Here is a 24,029-nt window from a genome sequence, read left to right on the forward strand (position 1 = left end):
ACCTCAGACAGACCCCTACCTTCCAGGCTGAGCTGGGTTCAAGGCCCCTGTCTGCTCAGTAGACAAAGCCCAGAGACCTGGGGCTCTCCTTCCACCAGCCAATCAGCCTTTTAGACGCAGACCTGGAAAGCAGCAGGCTGCTCCAGCTGCCTCCAGAGATGCTAGGAGCGTGCGGAGACACTGGATGACAGGATCCAGAGAAAACCTGTCAGAAAGGTGTCTTTCTGGGGTAAAGTGGAGCCCTGGCATTTGGGGTTCCATCAGGCAACCACACTGACACTGAACAGAGCAGAGCTTCATGGCAGCTCCCGGAGGGCGGCCTGGGAGCAGGGCTGAGCTAGGGCTTGAATCAGTCCCCACAGAACCCAGGGCTGGGCTGTCTCCACCTTCCAGCAACCCCATGACCTGGGGCAGGAAGTGACAGCCTCACCCTGCTCTGAGTTCACGCCAAGTAGCATTTGGTTCTGATGAATCCGTGTGTCTGAAAGAGGATGAGCAGACTCTGCAGGAGCCGAGCAGCCCCCTGTCCAGGAACCATGAAGGAATGGGTGGGCAGCCTAGGTGCGCAGTACTCAGGACTGTCGGGAGGGTCAGGCAGCCAAACTGCAGCCCTGGGTGGGAGGCCCGGCGAGGCCGAGGCCAGTTTCAGCGCATGAAGAGCAATTTGGCCCTACAGAGCCAGCTCTGGTCAGGGCCTGGGCTGGGGGCCTGTCGGTGAGCTGGACCCTGGGCTGAGCCCCGCATTCTGCTCCTCTTCTGTGGTCTGGTGTAGCAGGGGGAAGGTTTACTGCTGGGATAAGAGCCCCAAGGCTGGGAAGACCACCTTGACAGGGCAGGAGTCTTTAATGCAGGAAAAGCGATGGGAACTGCACATGGGAGGTGCAAGCAAAGAAATCACGCCTGCAACTCTGGAGGTTCCTGGGCACAGACCACCCAGAGGGCTGTGTTCTCCCAGCCAAATCTAAGGGCGGGAGTGAAGGCCTGAGCCTTCAGGAGCTAGAGCGAACGGTGGAGGTGGGTTTAGGCGCGTCAGGAGTCCTCTGGGAAAGCCCTCACATGATCCCGGGGGCAGGTGCTGGGTTCGCTGGCTGCAGCTCAGGGCCCAGGTTCCCTGGAAAGGGGCTCAGAGGCACCAGCCATGGGGGTCCTGAAAGGAGCATGGGGTCAGGGCATGGATGGAAAGCTCCAGGAGGAAGAGAACCGGGAATGGGAAATCTAAACGCAGTTGTGCAGGTCTCCTCAGAGCGAGTGCAGTGGGGCCTGGCGACTGCAGTGTTAAAAGGCATCCCTGGTGGCTCCACAGAACCACCCAGCCCCTGGCCCAGAAGGGGAGATGTGGCATCTAGACCAGTGGGAAGGGGCAGTGTCATCAGAAGAGCCACTGCTGCCCGAGGGGGCTGCTCTGTTCCCAGCCGTGGGAGCCCTGGTGCTGGCCCGGAGCCCAGCCACTCCTCTCACACAGAGTGAAGCTGCGTCAGTACTGGCTCCTCGCTGGTGGGTGGGAGAGGTTAGGGGAAAAGAGCCAAGTTTGCCCTGAAAGGGCAGCCTTGCCAAAGGAAGGATGCACAAGTTGCCTGGTGCAGTAGTCCTGAGGGCCTTTCCTGAAGGGCTTATCACCCTCAAGGAGAGGCCACTCAAGCCCAGGCTGGGACTCCATCTGTCCCACTGCCACCTGCAGACCAGAGGAAAACCAGGAGGGCAGAAGGGTTTTCTTCAGCTGCTTCCTTTATTAGAAACAAGTGAGATGTATGGAGCAGAACAACAATGCATTTGTTTTTTCTTCCCCTACCCTGGAAATGGATGCCCCTCCCGCAGTTCAGAGAAAAGCCAAGACAAAAAGGTGAAGCGTCTGCCTTCCCTGTTCCCAGATGCGGCACCTGCCTGCGGTCAATATTTTTAATTGAGTGAAACTGTCCCACACAGCCTCCCTAGGAACAGTCTATTTGCAAGCCTGCCTTCACTTTGAAGTAGGGCAAAACTAAAGCCTTGGGTCTCCTCTGGTTCTGGGGCAGGTGAGCCAGGCCACAGAAAGGCTGCCCCCTGGTGGGTAGGCACTGGCCAGAGATACGCTCCCGCCCCCCTCCTCTGGCCTGCCAGTCAGTCCCTTACCCTCTCCTCGACTGCAGCTCCGTGAAGCTATCCAGGCCTTTGGGCCATCCCTTTGGTTGGTTAAATGCTGGTCATCTTTTGGTAAAGAATTCAAGACCACAAGGGCACCTACTCCTTGGCTTCAATGAGCCAGCAAGTAAGGGGTGATGGCAGTTACAAGGGAGTTGCAGGCAAGGCCTGAAATTTTCCATAAACCTAGGTGTTGAAGTGGCTTGGTGTGGGCTGGCCTTCAAATCAGACGTCGGCGTCTTCAGAAGGAGGCACGTGTGAGGGAAATGAGCCTTGTGGAGACCTCACTCCAGAGCTGAGGCCTCCTTTCTACCCAGCTTTCTCCCTCCAGAGACCGGAAGCCGTGGGAATGTGCCACAGGGTCAGGGGTCAAATGCAGAGTCAATCCAAAGGCAAGAGGTCAACCTCTAGAAACACAGAATCCAAAAGCCCAATGCCAGCAAGGAGTACTGGCGGCAGAGTGAGGGCCAGGCCGGGAGGCCCTCCGACAGCGCTGCCTGAGGCAGGTCCCAGGTGATGGGCTTGGAAGCTCCAGGGTGCTTCCCTTGTTTGGTTCAAACCAACTATGGCCCCACCATCCTGCAAGTCTCCTTGTGGGGAGGCCCTGAACCCCAAGCAACGGTTCTGTCTCAGCTCTCTGGCCTGAAGTCCTGGAAGGGGTTGAGCGAAGAACCCAGGGGCTGTTTGGACAAAAAGGAGACTAAGAGCAGCCACCGACTCCTGCAGATGGGGGCAGTGGTGCGGAGGGCTGGGCGGGGTCCCGTGAGACAACAGCAGAGTCCAAGGAGCAGGCCACATGGTTTTGGAGGGAGACCTAGGAGATCTGTTTCTTCCAGAGCAGCCACGGGCCTCACAGTTTCCATTCCATGACCTGGGCCAACCAAGGCAAAGCTTACTCCAGGGGCTGCTGTGCACCCTAAACATGGTGAGCTGCTCTAGGACTTGGGGCGCCGGGGGTCTGATGTCTGTGAGCTGTGAAGGCAAGCCCCTGCCTCTCCAGCTCCTCCTGTCTGTGGAATGCAGGGCACATCTTGCTAAGAACAGCAGCTTCTTTGGTCTGGGTATCTTGGAGTCAAGGAGTCAAACGTCAGCCACGACTGCTGGTGCCTGGGGCTGGCAGCACAGGGAAAATGGGGAGAAGGGAGGCCCCTAGAGGCCTCTGATGAAAATCCAATAAGTGGAGTTGCAGGCTCCAGCAGCAGGCTGCAGAGCGGGCAGCGTTCCAGCAGGTGGCACAGCTCCCATCCCAAGCACACAATTTCCTCCAGTTTTGGGGACTCTGCAGAATGAGCCTCTGGCAAACTTCACCAAAACTTAGAGCCTGAAACACAGCTCTGTTGGCCTACAGAGCATGGCTTCAGTTAGTGGGACTCGGCTGAGCCTGGCCTCTTGGCCAAGGCTTCCTTCCCCTACAAGTAGCCGAGAGGCGAAAGCAGCCAGGAACCACCCCCCACACCACATGCCGCCCTATCCACCCATTACTTTCTCCTAGAGCAAAAGCTACACAGAAACCTGGATGTGGGTCACTGACAATTCCACAGCCCAGTCCTCCCCAAGCCACTTGGCTGAGCACAACTAAGGAATGCCCACACGGACAACCACGTGACCGGAGGCTCCATTACTTTTGGGGAAATTGGCAGCATTAATAACCATCACCACCACCACAAAAATCCACAAAACATCATCAGAGAAAATGAGACTCAGACAACGGCAACATAAAGTCATTTCTGCTGCCAAGTCCAGATCGGCGTCTAACTAGCACTCCTTCCACTCCCTGCGGGCAGAGTCTTGAAAAGGAGCACAACGAGATGTGGCTAATGGGCTGGAAGGCACGGGCCAGGCAGCTGCAGGGGCCTGGGTATCGGCCCCACGCTGTCCTTGCCCAACCACCCTGGGGGCATCAAGGTGCTGGCCCTCTGCTCTAAGATGAGCTAAGCAGGGCTGGCACTGATATGGTCCCCACAAGGTCCCAGATGCTACAAGGAGGTCCGAGGTCTCCTTCAAACTGCCAGTCACCCCAGGCAGTGGAAAAATGCAGTCTCACAGCGGACTCATCCCTATAAGGTTGGCAACAGCTGGCTAAAGAGCCTTTTTAAATCAGTTGGCAGGACGACTTCCTACAGGGAGCAGGCCGAGAGGATGGAAGAAGGGACTCAACTAAGGAAATCAGCTTCCCCAGATCATGCCTGCTGCGGCCTCTGAAGGGACGCCTCTGCGTGGGGTCAGCCCCGCCCAGGACTCCCCCTGCCGTTCTGTGAGATCCGAGCGCTCCCCAAAGCTCGGCACAGTCCCTCCACCTTACCCTGCCTTCTCGAAGCGAATCATTCCAGCCAATTCAGAAGGGAAACTGGCTAAGATTCCCCACATCCTCTTTCTCCTGCTCCACCAAGAAAAGTCAATGCCTGCTTTCAGAAGGAAAAAATTCACTGTACCAATATGTTTGTCTGGCACTGTCCTTGGCTTCTAATTTTGAGGAATGATCTGGATTCAGTTTTTCATTAGAGACCGAACATCCTTGTACATTTGGAACATGAAAGATATTTAAAATATTTATATATATAATATATATATATACTTTTATTATTCACCCGTTAACTCCATAATATGCCAATCACGAGCTAGCTTTCAGCAGTTACATTCCCTTGATCACGGCTGCATAAGAATGTGATAAATTGGAAAACAGGGAGACCAGAGACATGGCCAGAGGTGACATCACGCAGCCTACGCTTGCAATACAATTGTCAAGTTCAGTGGTGGTTTGGTAAAGCCGGTTCAGTTCTGTTCCCTTTGCCTGGGACTCTCACGTTTGTGAAAATTGGACCAACAAGTGGTGGGGTTCCATTTCCTGGTTTGAATTCTCAGTGGCTTTATCCAGAATCTCACTGGCAACTGGTTACTGTAACACCAGCCCAACCTAGGAGAGCCAATGGGGAGAGGCAGAGTTGAGTCGACAGTTGTCTGAAGACTCTCTCACTTCCCCCCAAGTCCTGAAGTTCCAGATGACTGAGCCCCTGGGCCACTGGGCTGTGGGAGTGGTCACGGCGAGCCGGGACTCTCACCCCACCTCCACAGAGGCTTTATACATCTATCAGGCCCTCCAAGGAAAGCAGCTGCCAGCATCCTGAGGAACACTGGTCACAAGGCTCCCTCCAGCTCATCTGTCAGTTATTTCGTAAATGCTGGCAACAGCCATAGCCCTGGGCTGCCATTCGGAGCTGGTGGAGCAAGAGCTGAGGAAGGGTCACACTGGGAGGAGGCAGGCAGCCCAGCAGAGGAAAAATCCCTCAGATCTGCAGACTCTAACCTTCCTGGCTAACCAGGGGCCACTTGACTTGCAGTTTCCTGAGACTGTCCCGAATGCCCTGCCCCCAGGCAGCTGAGGTGGCTCACCTGATGGGAACAGAAGCTGGAGACCACCTTCCTGCTTCTGTGCGGCTCTGGGGCCCCTCCCCTCTGCCACCCTCACGCCAGATGCTGAAAGGGGAACACTGACCCTGCTAGTCTGGCCATCACAGAAAGGGGACCTTACAAGGGCCCAAACACCACTTAACAAGGGCCGAGACTGATGCTGGATCCCAGACGTGTGGCCCTATTTCTGCTGGAGACACCAACTCCCTGAGCCAGGCAGCCGAATGGGACCTTGGTGGAGGCTGCACACGGCACGTACGTACCTTCTCCGCCCCCATGCTGGGGCACTTCCAATTGTAAAGATAATACTGCAGGTTGCCATCCCCTATGCCAAACTTGAGCTTCTCCAGGAAGGTTTTGTTCTCCATGAGATCCAGTGCATTGAACACGTCAAACCCTTTCTGCACAGCAGCAGGGAGAAACACGAATAGATGAAGACAGGTAAACGCTGCCTCACTTTCTGCCCTTTTCTATCACGTCAAAACCATCACAGAGGCAGCCATGAGAGCACTCTTCCTTCCGAAGCTCCGGCTGCCTCCATGTGAAATCCAAACTCCAGCCAGTGCCCTGCTCTCCAGTGGCGGTTCTCACGACACTCTGAGCGCCACTCCACCCGGCCTCTCCTCAGTGTCCCTCCAAGTACACACTTGTGTTCTCAGTGTCAGGCCACTGCAGTTAACAACTGTTCCTTGTTAAGCCTCTGAAACACTCCAGAAATTTCCACAGTCCTCTCTGGAGACCAAGCCCGAAAGCCCTTCCTCTGAGAAGCTGGCTCCTGTCAGCTACTTGGCATGTGCATTGTTCCCTTGCTCCCCAGACACCCAAATCCTAGGCCTTCAGTGTGCACCATGTGACTTTACGGACCTCATGCTGCTTTGAGACTGTGACGAAGACACTTCCTAAATTTCACCAACTCAGTCAGAAGCTCTCACAGGGCAAAGACTGGACTGTCCATCGTTTGGCCAGCCCACAGGAGGCTGGGCCCAGTACCGGCAGAACCCACAATGAAGGACTGAGTGACGATCACCTCCCCGGGTGTAACAGAAGCCCAGGCCCCGCCCCTCATGCTCTACAGTCGGCCGCGCCAATGACTCACCACAATAGAGACCAATTTCCCCATTCTCTTGCTCGGGAAGTCGTAAGGGGAATCCCTCAACTGCCAGAGCAGGCCAGGCTATTCAGGCTCCCTGGCAGCATGCCCCGAGAGAATGGAACTCACCGTAATGAATCAGAGTTCAATGCTTCCCTTCATGTGGATGCCCCTTGCTCTCTCCTAGTTTTGAGCTGCTGGCTGAAAACTGCTGGGCCCCTTCCTAAGGGGAGCAGGAGGGCGAGGAGGGCTCGAAGACCCCACCGGGGCAGCTACTCCCATGAGCAGTGCTCACCACTGCTCCACCGCCCCTTGCCCACAGATCTCCAGACCCTCCGGGCTTCTCCTCACCATTTTGGCGAGAACAAGGGCATCGCTCATGAGGTCTAGAAGAGGGGTCTGGGTGTGAACGTTGTAGAAAGAATAAGCAGCCTTTAGACTCTTGTGGGTTGGATGGTTCATGATGGTGGAAGGAAGTGTATAAAAGCTCAGGAAATCCGTCACCTCTCCGTTTGCATTCTGAAGGGAAAACAACAAAAGGAGGCAACGTCACATGTGCACGAGGATCCATCCTGCAGCCTGGGAACAAAGCTTGCAATTGCTCCCATACCCTCAGGCAGCTCTGCTCCTCTAGATGAATGGGTGAAATGCGGGGAGAAGATACACTGGCTAAGGGCACTTGAGGACAGAGCCAGGAGGAAAATCCAAGCAGGACTGTCGGCTGAACCTGCCGAGCTCCCCTTCCCTGCCTGCCAGGGACTTCTTGCAGCTCACATTCCCCCAAACCGTGTCCTCAATGCCTGGCCAGCACCACCTCAAGCAGGGACGGGCAGGGAATCGAAGGCTTACCTGACTAGGGGGGCTCAGTTCTCTACTCTGGGTCACCAACGGGGACTGGGGAGGAGCGGGGAAGAAGGGCTCATGCCTAGTCCAGAGGGCATCCTTTTAGCAAGTGTAAGCTACAACTTCCTGTCTCCAGGGAGGACCAAGTGTGGATGCTCAAGATAGTCCACGGCGCCAACAATCCTGCCAGTCAGTTCTTCAGTCACCAAGCCCAGGGAACCTGGCCGCTTGAGGAGGCTGCCTCTCTGCAAATGGGTCAGAGGACCAGAACACCCCTCCCCACTCACCTCCACCACAAAAGTGTCGATGATATTCTCCTGGGGGTAGAACCAGTGCTCCACCTCCTCCTGGCTCATGACTGGCGTGAGGTGGAACTGCTTCAGGTACCTAGTGAGAAGCTGGTGGACTACTGGAATGTCTTTTTTTTCCATTGGTCGCAGCCCGGCTGTCTTGGGAGTCTGGAGGGAAGACAGATGAGACAGCATCAGATGTGCTGACCGTGAGCATCTTGGCTCCCTCTCAAGTCCTCCAGACACCCAAAACTTCACGCTGTCTCCCTTCCTACCTCGACCCTGGATCTATCCACCCAGGCCCTCAAGAGAGAATCCTCAGTCACCCTTGGCAACTCCCTCTCACCCACTGTCCATATCCACTCAGGCACATGTCCTGCCTCTTCGGTGTCTTTGGCCCCTTCCCTCCTAGTTAAGGCTGTCTGTCGTCCTTGGCTAAGGCTGTTGCTTCAATCTCTTATCCATATGGCCCAGGCTGTCTTCCTAAGAAAACATAACCCATTATGCTCCTCCCTTGTTCCACAGGTTCTGACACAGAACACAAGACCTTCTACCCTCTGGACCAGTTGGCTCTTGTGACTGTGCCTTCTGTCCTACTAACCTAGTAGCTCTCAGTGGGGGCAATTTTGCCCCCCGGAGGACAACTAACAATATTCGGAGACATTTTTGATTGTCACAGTTAGGAGGAGGGGTGCTACTGGCATCTAGTGGGTAGAAGCCAGGGATGCTGCTAAACATCCTATAACGCACAGGACAAACCCCTAAAACAAAGAATTACCTGGCCCAAAATGCTAATGGTGCCATAATGGAGAGAAACCCTGACTACCCCCATTGATGTGTTGGGCTAGGTCCAGCCAAGTGCTACTCCTGGGCCTCAGCAAAGCCTTTCTTGGCCCCTCTCCTCCAAGCCCTCACAACCTCCTCCCACTGAAGGTAGCTGACCTCTTTCTACACTGGTCTCTTCTATAGACCTAGAGCATTGCACAGACACGTTCCCAGCCACTGGCACTGGGGAACCCCTAGGCCCAGCAGAGTCTGCACTAGATGCCCACTTTGTCTGTCTACTTGGACAGCAGTGCCACCCAGAGTGCCCCCAGCAGGACACTGCTGCCAGTTAAATTCAGAAGGAAAGCATGAACTGCTGGGATTTAATCTCAAACCAGAATCCCACCCCACAGCTGCTGTTTCTTAAAAAACGCTTCAGTGGAATGAAGCCATGTGATGCTCTAGAGTAAATAGGGGGGCTGACAGAACATCCCCAAAGGCTCAACACACAAAGGTGGGGTCAGCCAGTCTGAAAACAGGGCGGAGTTATATACCACAGTCTCTGTCTGATACAAGTGCTTCTCAGTGTAGGAACTGCTTTTAAAACTGGAGTTCCAGGATCTCTAGCCACCAAATTTCCTTGCTGATGGTGATATCTCTAGGGAACACTTACTGACCTCATTTCTACATGGTAGCTCCTACAAGGACACCTCAAATCCTGGACAGAGAAGCAGCCAGGCTGGGGTTCTCGCTCACAGGAGAGCTCCAGAGACACTCTTCTAGCTGCTATACCACTTTAAGAACGCTCTCTGCCTGCCTAGAACTCAGGGCAAATCTGTCATAATACCAGAAAGGAGAAGACACCCATCATGGCCCCCCAAATCTGGTTCTTTGGGCAGTGTCTAACTACGCTGCAGTGGTCTCTCAAAATGGGACACTAATGACTCCAATCCAGTGGGGGATTAGCCCAATTCCAAGGATTAATCCAGTTTAGGCGGGCAGCCCTCTGATGGGCAGGCACCCAATAACTGTGCTGACACTGACCAGAAGAGCCCTGAGTGAAGAGAAGCGATTCTAAGACCTGTGAGGATCCTGAACCAGGCACAAGTGGAGAACAAGGAGCATTTGTTTTATTGGGCAGCTAGGCGAACTGGGACCCAGAATAGAAAACCAGCTCACTCCAGGTTGCCCAGTCCTTCAATGGCAAAATCTGGACGGGGGAACTGGGATTACAAATCTGGGCTTCCCTCGCCAGCTCAGGTCACGCCTCCTTCACCTGACTGCGCAGAGGGAGCGGCAGACGCTCTATGGCCTATTGTCACTGGGCTCCGGGATGTGCTGCAGCCCAGTGAGTGGATTCAACTTTCTATTTATGCTTCACCAAGGCTCAAGTCACAGAGAATAGGTGATCCGAGCCTATCACCAGATGACAGAGAAGCTAGCCCAGATGCAGGCACAGGAGAACTGAGAAAGTCACACTAAAACAAAACTCTTGCTATAGATAACAGATATGGAAAGTCTAGGAATCTGGAAACCACAGGTCAGGTCACTTTTCTGGCCCCCCAGCCCCACCCCAAAGCTTTGTTCCTTTCCTCTGAGGACCAGGCTCTCCTCGGCCTCTCTCTGGCCCCTGCCCATCACCCCAGAGCACCACTGGCCTCTGGCAGTCGGTAGAGCTTCATGGTACGCTGCATAGTCATATTTCTGCTCAGGTGGGAGAACTTCACTTCAATCAGCTTCCGGGGGTTTAGGGACCGATGCCAGTACCTGTGGGGACACAAATGTCCTGTCCTCAGAGGATTCTGGCAAGTTCCATTAAGAGGACGACAGGATGGAGATCTCCAGATGGCCAGCAGGTGGCGTGAGAGACACATCGGGCTCCATTTGAGCCAGTGGCGTCGCCCCACTCTCCAACCTCCCCCCAGTGAATGCAGAGCTGCACAGCTCTTCCTGTATTTTCTTTCTCCCTGCTTTTCCTTCTCAGTTTCAAAAGCCACTCCCCTGTTACAGCAGTTGTCTGGGAAGAGCACTCCTCACTCCTGGAATCAAGTCAACGGGAGACACAGTTCTCTGAACGTTCATCCTCCTCTCCCTCCTCTGCTGCATTTGCCTGATGCTTTGACTGCTGAAGTTCTTGAGGCAGGGAATGTTCAATTTTCAAACAACTTTCTGAGGCAGCTGTCTTGGGTCACAGAGGGATCAGACATGCTGTCTTTGGTCCACACAATATTCAAAACAAAATTGAGCCAACCATTTAAAACTTTTGGACACTTACTGTAAAAATCCAGACTTGGGTTTATCCTTAAAAAACTAAAAAAAACCCCCAGCAGACTGACACCCCTCCCATTTCCAAATGGCAGGAATCAGCAGGAACTGGGAATGGCTAACCCCCTTGGGCAGGGCACACACTCTCCAGTCTGCCCTTCCTACAAGATCCCTCTTCACGCCTCCACGCTCCCTACCTGGATCCTGTGGGCACCCACCACCCATCTTATCAGATGCTAGAGAAGCAAGATGCTCCCGGGCACATACTGAGCTGAGGGGCAGAGTTGTGACTCAGTGACATGGCTCAACCAGAGCAGGCATGCCAGTATTTCTAGGATCATGCAAGAGATTTTTACCTGCAAGTGCCAACAGGCTTTGGTAAGACCACCCCAGCAGTGTAAACAGCTTGGAAAATGCCCTCCAGGTGAACCCGCCGGGTTATCTCTCGGATCAGGACGGGAGCCACCCTCTTAGAGCGCAGCTTCTTGTGGACACATAGGAAGTTGATCTCCACCATCTTCTTCTCTCTGGAGAGAGGGGAGAAAAATCCAGAGATGAGGCTTTTAACACGGAAGGTAATCCCTTCAAGTACATGGAGCCACCCCTGTAGGGCCGGGGTCTCCAGCACAGGCATGCATTCGGCATCACCTGCACTCCGTGGTCAGTACTCAACTCCCTCCCGCTGCTCTGCTGTACCAGGCAGGGACCCCACTCTCAACACAGACTCCGCGTCCAGAGGTTAAGTAGGACTCAAGCAAACTCCTTTATTGGAGGCACCACCAGCATCTCCCTGATGAATTCCCAACAGCAGGCAGGGAACCCCACAGAGCAAGTCAAGGGCTATTCTAGGATTTCAGGGGTTCTAACTCCTACAAGAATCCATGGCCTATAAGCCCAGACGGCTGTGGTAGAAGAATCTGATATTTCCAGGGAAAATGAACAGCACAGCTCAAAGGCCCTGTGACCATTTGGATGTGAGTCACACTGGCTCCAGCTCATTTCTGAAGCTGCCCAAGTGTCTCAGCGTGTGACTGGTGCCAGTGCAAACACTGAGCTCCTGTTCAGGTAGCACACTGGCCCCCAGGTGGAGCCTTTCCAGCCCAGGACACAGATGAGAAGCAGCAACAATTCACAGCAAAACAGGTGGTTCCTATTATGAATTTCTATTCCTAGGACCTGAGATCCCTCCCTTCATGGGACCTCCCCTCTTTCTTTTGTGGAAGGTGTACCTTTTTTCTTCTCCCTCCCAGACCAAGTAGGATGGTGGGTGGGGGGTGGTGTAGGAGCTTACGTGTCATAGATGTGGATGTTTGCTGGGATGGCACTAATGAACCCAACCAGTTTCCGACTTGAGACCACTCGAACCCCGCAGTGCCACTGGGGGAGCCAGCCAGGCGGCCGGAGAGCCCTAGAGGAGAGACAGGGGCTGTGGCTGCGGTGCTGCATGCCAGCGGGCTGGGCAGGCTGTTTGGGCTCCACAGCTGAGTCTTGTTTCTAACCCCGTGCTACCACCTCACTGGGAGTTAACAGCTAAATTCTCTTCAGAGCCAAGCCCTCCTGGACACAAATGGGATCGAGCCAGAGCCCCTTCTTGCTGCTCAGCCCACTTGGCCTACTTACTCACCCAATTCAAAGCTGGCATACTGAGGATTTCACACCCGATCCAATTTCTCTGTGCTCACTCACTCTGACAGCCAGAGGACTGGCCTCCTTGGCTCCGAGTCCAGTGGGTCTCGTGGTTGGGAGTCGACTGTGGAACCCCTGGAGCTCTGATCTCCAACTGCCCTCTGGGTACCATCATTCCCACTCAGCTTTCTGCCCATTTGTCCTTTCCCCCTCCATTTCAGCCTCATGCCTCTACCTTCTTGGATATTAAACGTGGCCCAGGAGGGTGGATGGCTCAGCAAGGCAAGGCCATTTTCATACACCTGAGTGTGCTCAGGACCTGGATAGAAAACGACCCTGCTTTTCCTTTCCATCTTAGTGAGTCCCATCCCTCCTTCCCTTCTTACATAAAGTCACCATACAACAGATGCTCTTTTCTTCTGGGTACCAATTCCACAAAGGTCTCCCTCACCCAGTCATTCTACCTTAAATAAGGTTTCTATTCTAAGCTCCCCTGGAAGCAAGCCTCCTTCAGATGCAGGAACTCAAAAATTACACACTAATTTCCCATAAAAGGTTGGCTCTTAGCAGGGATGAAAAATCTGGCACCCTGTGGTTATTCTGCTCTATGCCTTGCCCCAGAACCATAAGAAAGCCCTTACAACTCACCACAAAAGAAATTCTGGGGAATAATCAAATCGGAACATGTTGTCATCATCTTCCACATAATTCTCATTCAGGAGGGTATACAGTTCTTTCAGCTGTAGAGAAAGAAGGAGCCGCCTTGGAGGTATTCTGCCAGACAGGGGACCACCTCCAGTACCCTGGGGCTCCAGGCTTTTCAGAAGGAGAAGGCAAAATACCAAAACCTCTACTGACTCTCCCAAACCCTTTGCAGCCCAGGCATGGCAGAGGCTCTTCTGGAACAAGCACCCTAGCTGTAAGAGGAGACTGAGCTGCCAAGGAAGGGGTGGAGGGATGGACTTAACTAAAGCGGCAGACCAAGAATGTCATGCAACTAACCAACAACTCCACCTTTAAGACATGGCAATGAATGAAGGGATGAACAAGAAAGATGAAAGCCTGAAAAAAGGGTATCTACCTTGGGGTGCTACAGAGGTTAACCTTCAACTTGCCAGAAAAGTTGAGTACTATTTATGGGGAGTCTTGGGCAGGCCCCAGAGGCAACAGATGGGGGGTCTGCTCCGACCTGCTTGGCTCAGCTCTCAAGAGAGTCCTCGAGGAAGGCTTAAGTACAAGCTGTCTTGGTATGACGGCAGGGCTCACTATGAAAGTGGTGCCAATCCACACCTGTGCCCTGCCTGGGCCTACTCACCACACCCCGGTCGCCCAGGTCCAAGGCATCCCAGGTGAAGCCCTGGGGCAGGGTGTAGGGCTCCCGGCGGATGTTGTCTTTGTCAGGCTCCACGGGACCGTGGGTGTTCACCACTTCTCCTGGAAGAAGAGCAAGCCATGAGCCTCACCCTCTGCCTCCTGGGGGAGGGAAGGGACTCCGCTCAAAAATCGACCTCCTGTCCCTGAGCACTCTCCATCTGAAGAACACTCTGTGCTTGGCAATTGCTTACCATCTCTCCAGCTACCCTTGGCCCCTAACTGAGGGCCAATTCTTGGCACAACTTTAGAACAATCACTGGGATCCAAGGTGGTTGGTTTTTTGGAAGTCCTTCTAAATCTCCCTTCGGCTACTGAATGACAAACATTTATCTTGACTAATTTGGCTTCCTGCCTCCTGGTTGCTGTGGAGTGCTGTCATGGCCCTGGCCCAGGCCCATCGACCTGGATGGATTTTTAAGGAGCTAAACAAGGCTGCTTTTGTGTCATCAGCAACAATAATGTACTGGGTCCATTCCTGAACCAAACGATGGCATCTAGGCGCCATGCTCAATCTTGGCCCTGCCAGTCTTAGCTTTCAGCAACACGGGCCAGTTAACTGCTGCTGCCAACTTGGGCTCTCAGTGTTTACAGAGGCCTGTGAGCGCCTTTAGGCAAATCACTGAGTCTACATAATGCTGCCGGGAGGTCACCCTCTGACACAACATCCCCACCCTGGAGAGACGCCTCTCTGGGGAGTGTGTAGGGAGTGCTGGGGGTGTTCAGAAGACACAGCCTTGATTCCCACCCACAGCCAAACTGGACTCATCTGATAAACTTGGACAAATCAACCACTTAATTTTGACCCTTGGATTATTTAGTTTCTATAATTCAGAGTTCATTCATGTTCACACTTGGAAGAATACAATGTTTACTACATTTTGAAAATGGAGTCTTCAAAAGGGACCCACTCACTAGACTGCTCCTAGCAAAGGACTCTGTACACGCTAGGCACTCAGTTCATGCTTTTACTGACTTCCAGACTCCTGGCCCAAATACATCATTCGACTGTGTAACAGGCGGCTCTAGATGCCCCCGTAACGGATCCGTGAGGCAGATGAAGCGGAAATGGCTACATCAGGCTGAGCTGAAGACAGCACTGTCAGGATTGACCATCTAACTTTCTTTCACTCAACCCTTTAACTGAACACCAACAGTGCATCAGACATTGTGGGCTAGGAAATAGCAGGGGAAAAATGAGACATTATCAAGGTGCTCAGGATCACAAACTGGAAAGCTCAGGCAGTGACAGGGACACACAGCAGGGAAGCTTTTGGCTACTTCCTATTTATAACCTGGCTCCCAAATAGGTCTGCTGGGGAGAGGCTATATTTTTCTTCCCCAGTTTAGAAATTGGCCTGTTGATTTATTCACAAAGTAGCCCTTTTGAATTAGTTTAATATAAGTCAATCCACTTCCAGTTCACTGCCACGTATAATTTTTGAGCCTACAAGGCAGAGGGCCAGACCTTTGGAAAGTACCAAGGATTCCTACTCTAGTCTTGTCTAGGTGCTAGGCAATTTTCCTTGTCTTGTTTTAAATTTACACCTTTTCCAAAATACACTTTATAACTTCAGAATATTTTTACTTAATTTTTTTCCCTAAATGATTTCCACAGATAAGATACTGGTGGTCTTCCCCGTTGTATTATAATAATCTCAAGGTCCAATCTTTCCATTTAGGCCAGTTACTACATCCTGTATACAACAAGCATTTCCGTTCATGCCTTCACCACATGTTCACAGAATCCTAGAATATGCCGGTTCTGTGGCAGAAGCTGTGAATGAAATGGACACAGGTCCTCATCATCATGGGCACCAAACAGACAAGTAAGCCGGCATGATGAGAGCCCATGACAATGAAGTACAGGGTGCCACAGGACCTGCAGGGGCAGGGAGGGGCATGTCAGGAAAGACCTCTCAGAGGAATTATCTAAAAGTGCGACCTTAAGGATAATTAGGAATTAGGGGGAGGTGGACTGGGTGGGATAGGGAGGGTGTGTGCACAGAGGGGTTAGTATATGTAAAGGACTGGAGATGAAGGAGGGGAAGTGCAAGTACATGAGGCTGGAGAGGAAAGCTCAGAACCATCATGGCGGGCCTTGCAAGCTACCACAGAGGCTGGACTTTATCCTCAGAGCCGCAGGACATCCTGAGGAGGTTTTTAAGGGGCAGGGGAGGAAAAGACTGACATCTTTCGATTTGCATTTTACAACAAACAATGAATAAGTGCTTGTCAAGTGTCATTACTGAGCGAACTCTTACACAATATTCAAATAGTAAGACTTTATCTTTTGAAAAGCCAGCTCTCATAGGTTATCTGAAGGCTGTTTGGTACCTGTAAGACATGCAGACAAAGCAGAGTTATAGGAAACATTGAGAAAGCAGAAGCTACTTTTAACAGACCCACAGTCTGGGGTGCCTGTGAAACTGAGAAGTGGCTCAAAGCTCCCATACTGGCCCCCTGCCAGTGCCCAGCATCATGGCTTCTGCCTGTGAGGAGTGGCCTGCCCTCCTCCTAATGGCTCTCAAGCACTTCCCGTGGAGCAGGTGCGGGAGGCTCCGCAGAGCACCGCAGGAATGCAGCCAATTATCTCCAGGCCACAGAGAACAGTGACCAACTGAGGAGGACACTGGGAACTTTAAAAGAAAATCCTGGACTTTCCAATGGGTTTCTTTCTCTACAGTCTTCCCCTAAAATTCTCTCTCTGCCTTCCAACATCCAAGATCCAAAACCAAGCACCACAGTGCAAATGTGAAGGACTTGGGAGAAAAGACCGCCTGAAATTTGGGAGACTGTAAACCACACGAGCAGGCCGAGGACAAGGGTAAGAGTGTGGAAGCTTCTCTCTCAGAGCCCAGAGCAACCAAGTGCAAGCCCACACTCTCCCTTTGCTGGTCCCTTCTGTACGCTCATCTGAGAGTGGCCAGATTCCAACTCACTGAGGTCAGACCAAAAAAAAGGTATTCTGCGCCCCTCTACTAGAGTGGGAAAATGGGTGACTTTTAAAAAGCAGAACAATAGGATCTGAAAAGAGGGATCGAGAGTTTATTTGGGAGCACAGAGAACTGTTATACAGTCTAAAACAGTTGCTGTTTAGAAGGCTTTTCAATGGTGAACTTAGGATGATTTTAAACTACTCAAGAATTCTAGGTCTCTTTAGTGGAATACAATCTAATTAGAACTCTCCCAACAAGGTGGGAAGTGCTGTCAACACTGTACACTTGGCATGCATGAGTTTTACAATCATCAGCCCCTACTTGAGTGAAAAACTTATGGCAAGAAGCTCTAAATTGCACTACCCTAAGGAAACTCCGGAGAACTAGGATGACACCTCAGCCACGCGGACCAACCGATGCCTGCAATGCGGGACTTCCTAAAGGCTGACTCACAGACACAAAGGAATCCTTCATTTGGGCTTGACCGACCACAGATCTGAAAGGGAGACGGGTCAGAAGCTCAGAGCGACCGCCCTCTCGGAGACCCACACCACATGCTGCACACAAGGCACAGCCAGAAGGAACGGAACTGAGCTTCGTTCCACCTTCCTGAGAGCATCAGGGCCCCTGTGAGCAACTGTGTGGCTTTCTCAAGAACTTTCTGAGAACAAAACTGGAACACTTTCTACATTTACAGGGAGAGAAACTGAGGCAAACAACAAAGGGTAACTGGATTGAAGAGGAACAAAAGTCCATTAATGCCAGTTTGCCTCTTCACTAGGTCCCACTGCCTATGAAGAATGGAGCTAAGTTACCCATTTGCAAATTCCTGATGAAAAATCAAATCAAACCAAAACCCCAAAACCCTATCTGCAAACTGACCCAAGATACCTGGCAGCCACCGTAAAATGCCTCTTCATGCATTTCACTCAGAGGCGGAGTGTGTGGCTCTCTGCATTCTTCCTGCTCCTTGGCAGAGTGGTCACCAGGACTCCAGTCCAGCATTACTGTGACCCAAAGCCTTGTGGGAGGGCTTAGCCAGTGGGCCTGGGACCTGACTGACCCGGGCAGCCAGACAGACAAGCCTGGATCGCGACAGAGTTCTGGAATAGTGCCTGCTGCCAATCCACTACTCAGACCCATCCAGGCAGTGCTTTGCTTTCCACCCCGTGGAGGCACATCTCAGCTTCCTTCTGGATTGCGACTAAGCTGTCTTAGAACTGCATCTGCTCTAGAGCAGAGCCTCTCAAACGTTCAAAGTGGACACAATTCCCCTGTAAGTTCTGATTCCGCAAGTCTGGAATCAGACTGTGCTTTTCTACCAGCTCTTAAGCAAAGCCCATCCTGCTGCTGAGGGGTACCCGCTGGGTAGCAGGCTTCTGTACTGCATACTCCCTACTTCAGTAGTAGATTCTCCTTGTCACAGCTGCCCACTCCTCCCCACCAAACATACTGTGAAGTCTGTGTTTCTGGAAGGGAGCAGTAACACGGACAACCTGAAGATCACATACATTTGGTGTTGGAACACATTTTTCCAGTCTTTTCTGGAATCCTTTTAGATTTTCTGCTTTACCACCCTTTAAGAGTTCATTACAGCTTTTTCTTTTTCTTTTTTTTTAAGGAAGATTAGCCCTGAGCTAACTGCTGCCAATCCTCCTCTTTTTGCTGAGGAAGACTGGCCCTGAGCTAACATCCATGCCCATCTTCCTCTACTTTATACGTGCACGCCTACCAGAGCAAGGCTTTTGCCAAGCGGTGCCATGTCCGCAGTCGGGATCCGAACTGGCGAACCATGGGCTCCCGAGAAGCGGAACACATGAACTTAACAGCTGCACCATTGGGCTGGCCCCTCACAGCTTTTTTAAGGGGTGCAGAACAAACCTGCATATGGTATGCCAGGTGTTGAACCATCACTGTTAAACAAAATGTCACATTACCTTGCATTTAGCAGGCATGCATTGGCTGAGAAGCAAGGAAAGGAGCTGGGGACTTGGGCCCAGTCCAGGATTAAACATTTGCCCAGATAGACAAGATAGTCTTTCTATAAAATCTATGTGGGAAGAGAGACCCATGGGCACACAACCCTACTCATAATGTGCCTATGTACTGTTTTTCTCTGTAGATTTATACTGGATGATGATGGACTAAAACAATCATTATTTATTCTCAACGTGTGCTACTGTGAAACAATATGGTCTCCGAACAACAGTCTTTTCTATACTGCGTTTTGAAGACTACCCTCTAAAAATAACCGCCAAGGAATTCCAGGAGTCTACAGTCTTCCCTCACAAATTTAGCATGGAACCCTTAGCATGGCTAAGGCATATCCCTCACCCTCGCCCAGGGAAGAAAGCGCATACATACCCAGTTTGGGGACAGGCTGTGTGTCCCAGAACTGGTAGCTTCGCTTGCTAGCTTCCTCCATGGTTTTGGCAGGTCCCTGACCCACTGAAAACAATTCAATGGCCTTCTGTATTTCCTGGATCCTCTCTGCTGGCAAAGAGTTCATCTGGACAAGACAAAGTTGTGGAGAGAAAAGGCCCATTATGTTAATAAGCACTTTTGATTAATTGTAATTCAAGAGTTAAGGGGTATAACTCAAAGAAGGGGTGCGGTTCCTCTGTCCTAATCCCAGAGGTCACACATTGTACGCCAACTGGACAAAGAGTGGGTGCTTCCTACAGGGTTCCTCTCCTTCTCAGTCTTTTGACGTCTGATGGCAAAAGTAATACATGCTGAGGGGACCAGCCTCGTGGCCGAGTGGTTAAGTTCACGCGCCCTGCTTCGGCGGCCCAGGGTTTTGCCGGTTTGGATCCTGGGCGCGGACATGGCACTGCTCATCAGGCCATGCTGAGGCGGCGTCCCACATGCCACAACTAGAAGGACCCACAACTAAAATACGTACTGGGGGGATTTGGGGAGACAAAAAAAAAGCAGAAAAAAAAAGTAATACATGCTCAGTATAAAACCTCAAACAATGCAGAAATGCATAATACATACATAAAGTAAAACCCCAACAACCTCATCGCTCAAATATAATCCTTGTCATCAACAGTCTTAATCTGGGAGGTAGGTTGAGAGGAGGCAAATACAATTTCAGATTTTTTTGGATGCAAGTTCCAAATACATACAAAATTTTCAAAAGCTAAAATTGGATTATATACTATTATTCTACAAGCTGCTCTTCTTTAAAAATTATGTCTTAGAGACCTTTCCATGTGGACAGAGACCTGCCCATTCTAACAACTGAGTCCACCTTGTGCATGGACCACAATATATTCAGCCAACCCCCTACCGATTGGCATTTTGGTGGTATTGCTCTTCCGTTTTACAAACAACGCTATAATGAAGTTTTTGTACGTCTATTTTTGCCCACTGGGATATGTATTTCTATGGGATAAAGTCTAAGAAGGGAGGCTTGCTAGGCCAAAGGACATGCACATTTGAAATTAATTATATACATCATCAACTTGCTCTCTAAAAAGAGAATATCAATTAATAACCCAATGAACAGTCAGTGAGGGTGTGTTTCTCCAGACCCTCAGCCTTACATTTACCAAATCTTAATCTCTGCCAATCTAGGAGAAAAAGAATATTGCTTTAATTTTCATTTCTTTCATTGTGAGTTTAACTATCTTTCTATATAATGATTGAACATTTATTTTTTTGTAAACTACCTACTCATTTCATTATTTAAATTGACTGATTCATGTATTGTAAGTATTTCCCAGTTTGTTGTTTATCATTTTGACTTTTACAGAAAAGTTTTAAACTGTCAATTAAAAAAATAGTCAATTTTGGGGCTGGCCCCGTGGCCGAGTGGTTGGGTTCGCGTGCTCTGCTGCAGGCGGCCCAGTGTTTCGTTGGTTCGAGTCCTGGGCACGGACATGGCACTGCTCATCAAACCACGCTGAGGCAGCGTCCCGCATGCCACAACTAGAAGAACCCACAACGAAGAATACACAGCTATGTACCGGGGGTCTTCGGGGAGAAAAAGGAAAAAATAAAAAATCTTAAAAAAAAAAATAGTCAATTTTCCTTTTATGGCTTGTGGGTCTTATGTCAGGCTTAATTAAGATGATAAAAACACCTAATTTTTTCTAGTACTTTTACTTTATGACTTCTTTTTCTTCATTTAGGTTGTGAAGGAAAGGAAGAATATAAGCCAACATGTTTATATTGCTTATTCCTGGGAGGTGGGACAATATGTGATTTTAATTTTCTTTGTCTTACTAGTTTTTTTTCCTAAATCCTCTATAATGAACTGCATTACTCTCATAATGAGAAAAACAGAAGGACTATATAAATGGTGTTTTGTTAAAACTTTATTTATTTACTTTTTTTGAGGAAGATTAGCCCTGAGCTAACATCTGCCGCCAATCTTCCCCTTTTTTGCTGAGGAACATTGGCCCTGAGCTAACATCTGTGCCCACCTTCCTCTATATGTAGGATGCCTGCTACAGCATGGCTTGATAAGCAGTGTGTAGGTCCATGCCCGGGATCCAAACCCACGAGTGCCAGGCAGCCAAAGTGGAGCACGCGAACTTAACCACTACACCACTGGGCTGGGCCCTAACATTGTCTAATTTCAAAGTGAACCATTTTGATATAGACTTGCTCTCAAATCCCCCTGCAGTCATCCGAACGCCCACCTCCAGACAGACAGACAGACAAACATCCCTAAAGCCACACATGGGCTTAGGCTAGAACTCCTGACTGAAAGACTTGGCTAGGCCAGCTCTCTTATCTTGAAAATGCGAAGATGCCCCACCTAACCTTGTAGGGATGCTGAAGGTTTGAGTTAATTTAAACGGAGTGCTTGACAAGAGCCTAGCCAACATGGTGGTCAATAATGGTGGCATTTTTTTTCATAGTGGGTTCGATATTGAAAATAGTAAAAAATTACTTGAAGCCATTATCTCAATAAGGTAGGAGATTCAAGTTGGAGCACAACATCTGAGGCATTAAGTCAAGTGTGTGCATACTGAATGAGACTGGATTTCTTAGGAGGCTTACAAACTGTTTTGGAGGCAATCCTAAAAGAGGAATTCTGGATATGTTTTGAGCTTCCTCCAGGGCCTACTTTGAAGAGGAGAGCACTTACCTGAAAGAAAAGGTTTTCTTTTTTTAATGTTTTATTTAGGAAGCAAAACAATCCTTTCCCATACCTCTGGGTTTCATGTCAGTGTGTCAGTCTCAGGTCGTAAGCTCTAGGCCAGTGGTTCTCAACCGTGGAACTTAGAAAGTGACTCGGTGGGACTCTCGGTTTCCATTACAATGACCATGGCAGTAAGAGGACGCCGGCAGTATATAAAGGTCGGCCTTAAAAAGAACTGCTCTTTCATTCTCATAGCAGTGGGGGCTTAAGAGAGAAAAGGCTGAGAACCGCTGCTCTAGGCAATGGGGCTATCACCATGTCACCTAGCACAGCGCCACACGCGGTTATGTACCTGGACAATCTGAGGGGCACCACGCCTGCAGGTCAACGTCTGACCTGCTGTGTCTTTTAAGGTACGAGAGCAGTTTCATCACCTAGGTCTGGGGCAGCAGAGGCATCCAAGTCCTCCATCTTGAAGTAACACCATGGAGACTGTCAATCTAAACCGTTCCTATACATCTAGCCCAAAACTGTCTGTTCTGAAACAGCGACTCTCAGTCCCAAGCAAACAGAGCCTCCTTGTTACCTTCACAGGCTGATCCTGGGCTGAATCGGTTTCACTGCCTTTCTCTTTCTTCTTTTTTTGTTTCTTTTTCTTCTTTTTGGCTCCAGTGTCATTGGCTGGACTCAAACCACTGTAAGAGAAAGCAAATACTGATGCAGGGTTTTAAAAAATCGTCTGTTTTGAGCTACACTGACAAAGAGCTTTCTGTGGAGCCAGACCCTCCTTCATCAAGTCTTTGGCTTCAGAAGCAGACTCGAGAATCCAGGTTCCCAGAAGGGACACTTGGAGGCCACCAGTCAACACAGCTCTCCTCCCCATTCCCACCAGCTCCCAGGGAGGGAACACTGTGCAAGGAATGTCCTATTTGTTTGAAAGGACCTTTTCCCTTCTTGCTTTTATTTTGCGTGTTTATTTTCTTTAGATTGCCAGGTTGCTGGCACCAAAGGCAAATGATACTTGTTAACAGGGCATTCACACCACCAACTCTTCCTCAGAGCCCCGAATTTAAAAGAATGTCAGCCCAAAGTGGTCTTTTTGGAAACCCTTCCTCATCCTCACTCCCACCCTCCCAGTGCATCAGGTTTAATGAGTTTCGCAACTGGATCCAAAGCACAGCGCGGCACTGGAAAGGGGGCGCAGAATGGGCAAAAAGCAGTTTACCATTGCTGTGCTCTGTGTCCAAAAGAGTCAAATAATCATGAGCAATGCCTAAATCAGGCCTGCAGGATTGAGGACAACTGTCAGTTGGCTCAGACCGGGTGATCACCACAGGCAAAACCCAGCACTAGGAATCTGGGGAAAACGACAACAATGAAGTACCCAGCCACTCCTGCCACGAAGAGATTACATGAAACATGCGTGTGCATGCCAACATGGTAAAAGGGACTTCCTCATCTCACTTTCCCTCTGCATGACACACACAATGAATGCAGCAAAAACAGTTTCTTGGCACATTTAACAGCTTCCTATCATCTTCTATTATCATTTTCTGTATTCTCTCTCAATATCTTTATTGAAAGACAAATCACAGATTATACTGTGTTTCTCTGACATTTTCCATTCATTCACTCCCTAATGTTTTCTCCCAATTCTTGTTGATTTCAGGATGATGGTTCTGATTCTGGGTTTCCTTCATTTTATTGATGAATTTTAAGGTTCATCTCGCAGCTTGCTTTCCTAATTACTGCTGTAGTTGGTTTCTACCACGTCTAAATTGATTGTGGCATTGTTAGTCTGGGAGTGATGCCCAGTATCACTCTGCCATTCTCCATGGAAATCTTCCATTTAAAAAGTCAAAATTAGGAATCCAATTTGAGAGTACAGTGAACCATAATCTGCAGGATCAGCTAAACTCAGGGTAAGGTTTTAGCTGTATATACTAGATAAATAATTTTGAAATAATTGAAACAGTATAAAATACATTTTCCCATACTCTTATGACAAATACCATTTAAGCTTTATTTTACAATTCAGAAAGCCTTCATGATCTTAAAATGCCTTGGGGTTATTATGAATATTAATTATCATTTCATAGCAAGTGGTACTGTGTAGGCAGAAGGCAGTCTGCAACTATGAGCTGCCATTTCCTGTTGTAGAATGTCTCCAGACTCACCCCTTCCTAGTGCTGGGAGGAGCACTGGCAGTTAAGACT

At 50.2% G+C, this 24,029-nt stretch overlaps 1 protein-coding gene across 3 annotated transcripts in view; it reads right to left on the reverse strand.

The window, feature by feature from the left end:
* Window positions 1–1,707: 1,707 nt before the first annotated feature.
* The window catches only part of NMT1 (N-myristoyltransferase 1), a 33,298-nt gene continuing 10,976 nt past the window's right edge, over window positions 1,708–24,029 (reverse strand). For 2 of the 3 annotated variants that reach the window (XM_008525830.2, XM_070560306.1), the window contains 11 exons: window positions 22,400–22,508; window positions 19,080–19,224; window positions 13,721–13,839; window positions 13,054–13,145; window positions 12,071–12,187; window positions 11,136–11,306; window positions 10,173–10,281; window positions 7,747–7,917; window positions 6,968–7,135; window positions 5,790–5,927; window positions 1,708–5,032 (listed from right to left, as the gene is read on the reverse strand). In XM_008525830.2, the coding sequence (XP_008524052.2) occupies window positions 5,012–5,032; window positions 5,790–5,927; window positions 6,968–7,135; window positions 7,747–7,917; window positions 10,173–10,281; window positions 11,136–11,306; window positions 12,071–12,187; window positions 13,054–13,145; window positions 13,721–13,839; window positions 19,080–19,224; window positions 22,400–22,508 (1,360 nt within the window). In that variant the 3' untranslated portion in view covers window positions 1,708–5,011. Of the gene's footprint in view, window positions 5,033–5,789; window positions 6,840–6,967; window positions 7,136–7,746; window positions 7,918–10,172; window positions 10,282–11,135; window positions 11,307–12,070; window positions 12,188–13,053; window positions 13,146–13,720; window positions 13,840–19,079; window positions 19,225–22,399; window positions 22,509–24,029 lie in introns of all 3 variants that reach the window. The other variant, XR_011522972.1, reaches the window with a different exon arrangement.

Source organism: Equus przewalskii, chromosome 10 (assembly GCF_037783145.1).
Source record: "Equus przewalskii isolate Varuska chromosome 10, EquPr2, whole genome shotgun sequence".
Classification (NCBI taxonomy): domain Eukaryota; kingdom Metazoa; phylum Chordata; class Mammalia; order Perissodactyla; family Equidae; genus Equus; species Equus przewalskii.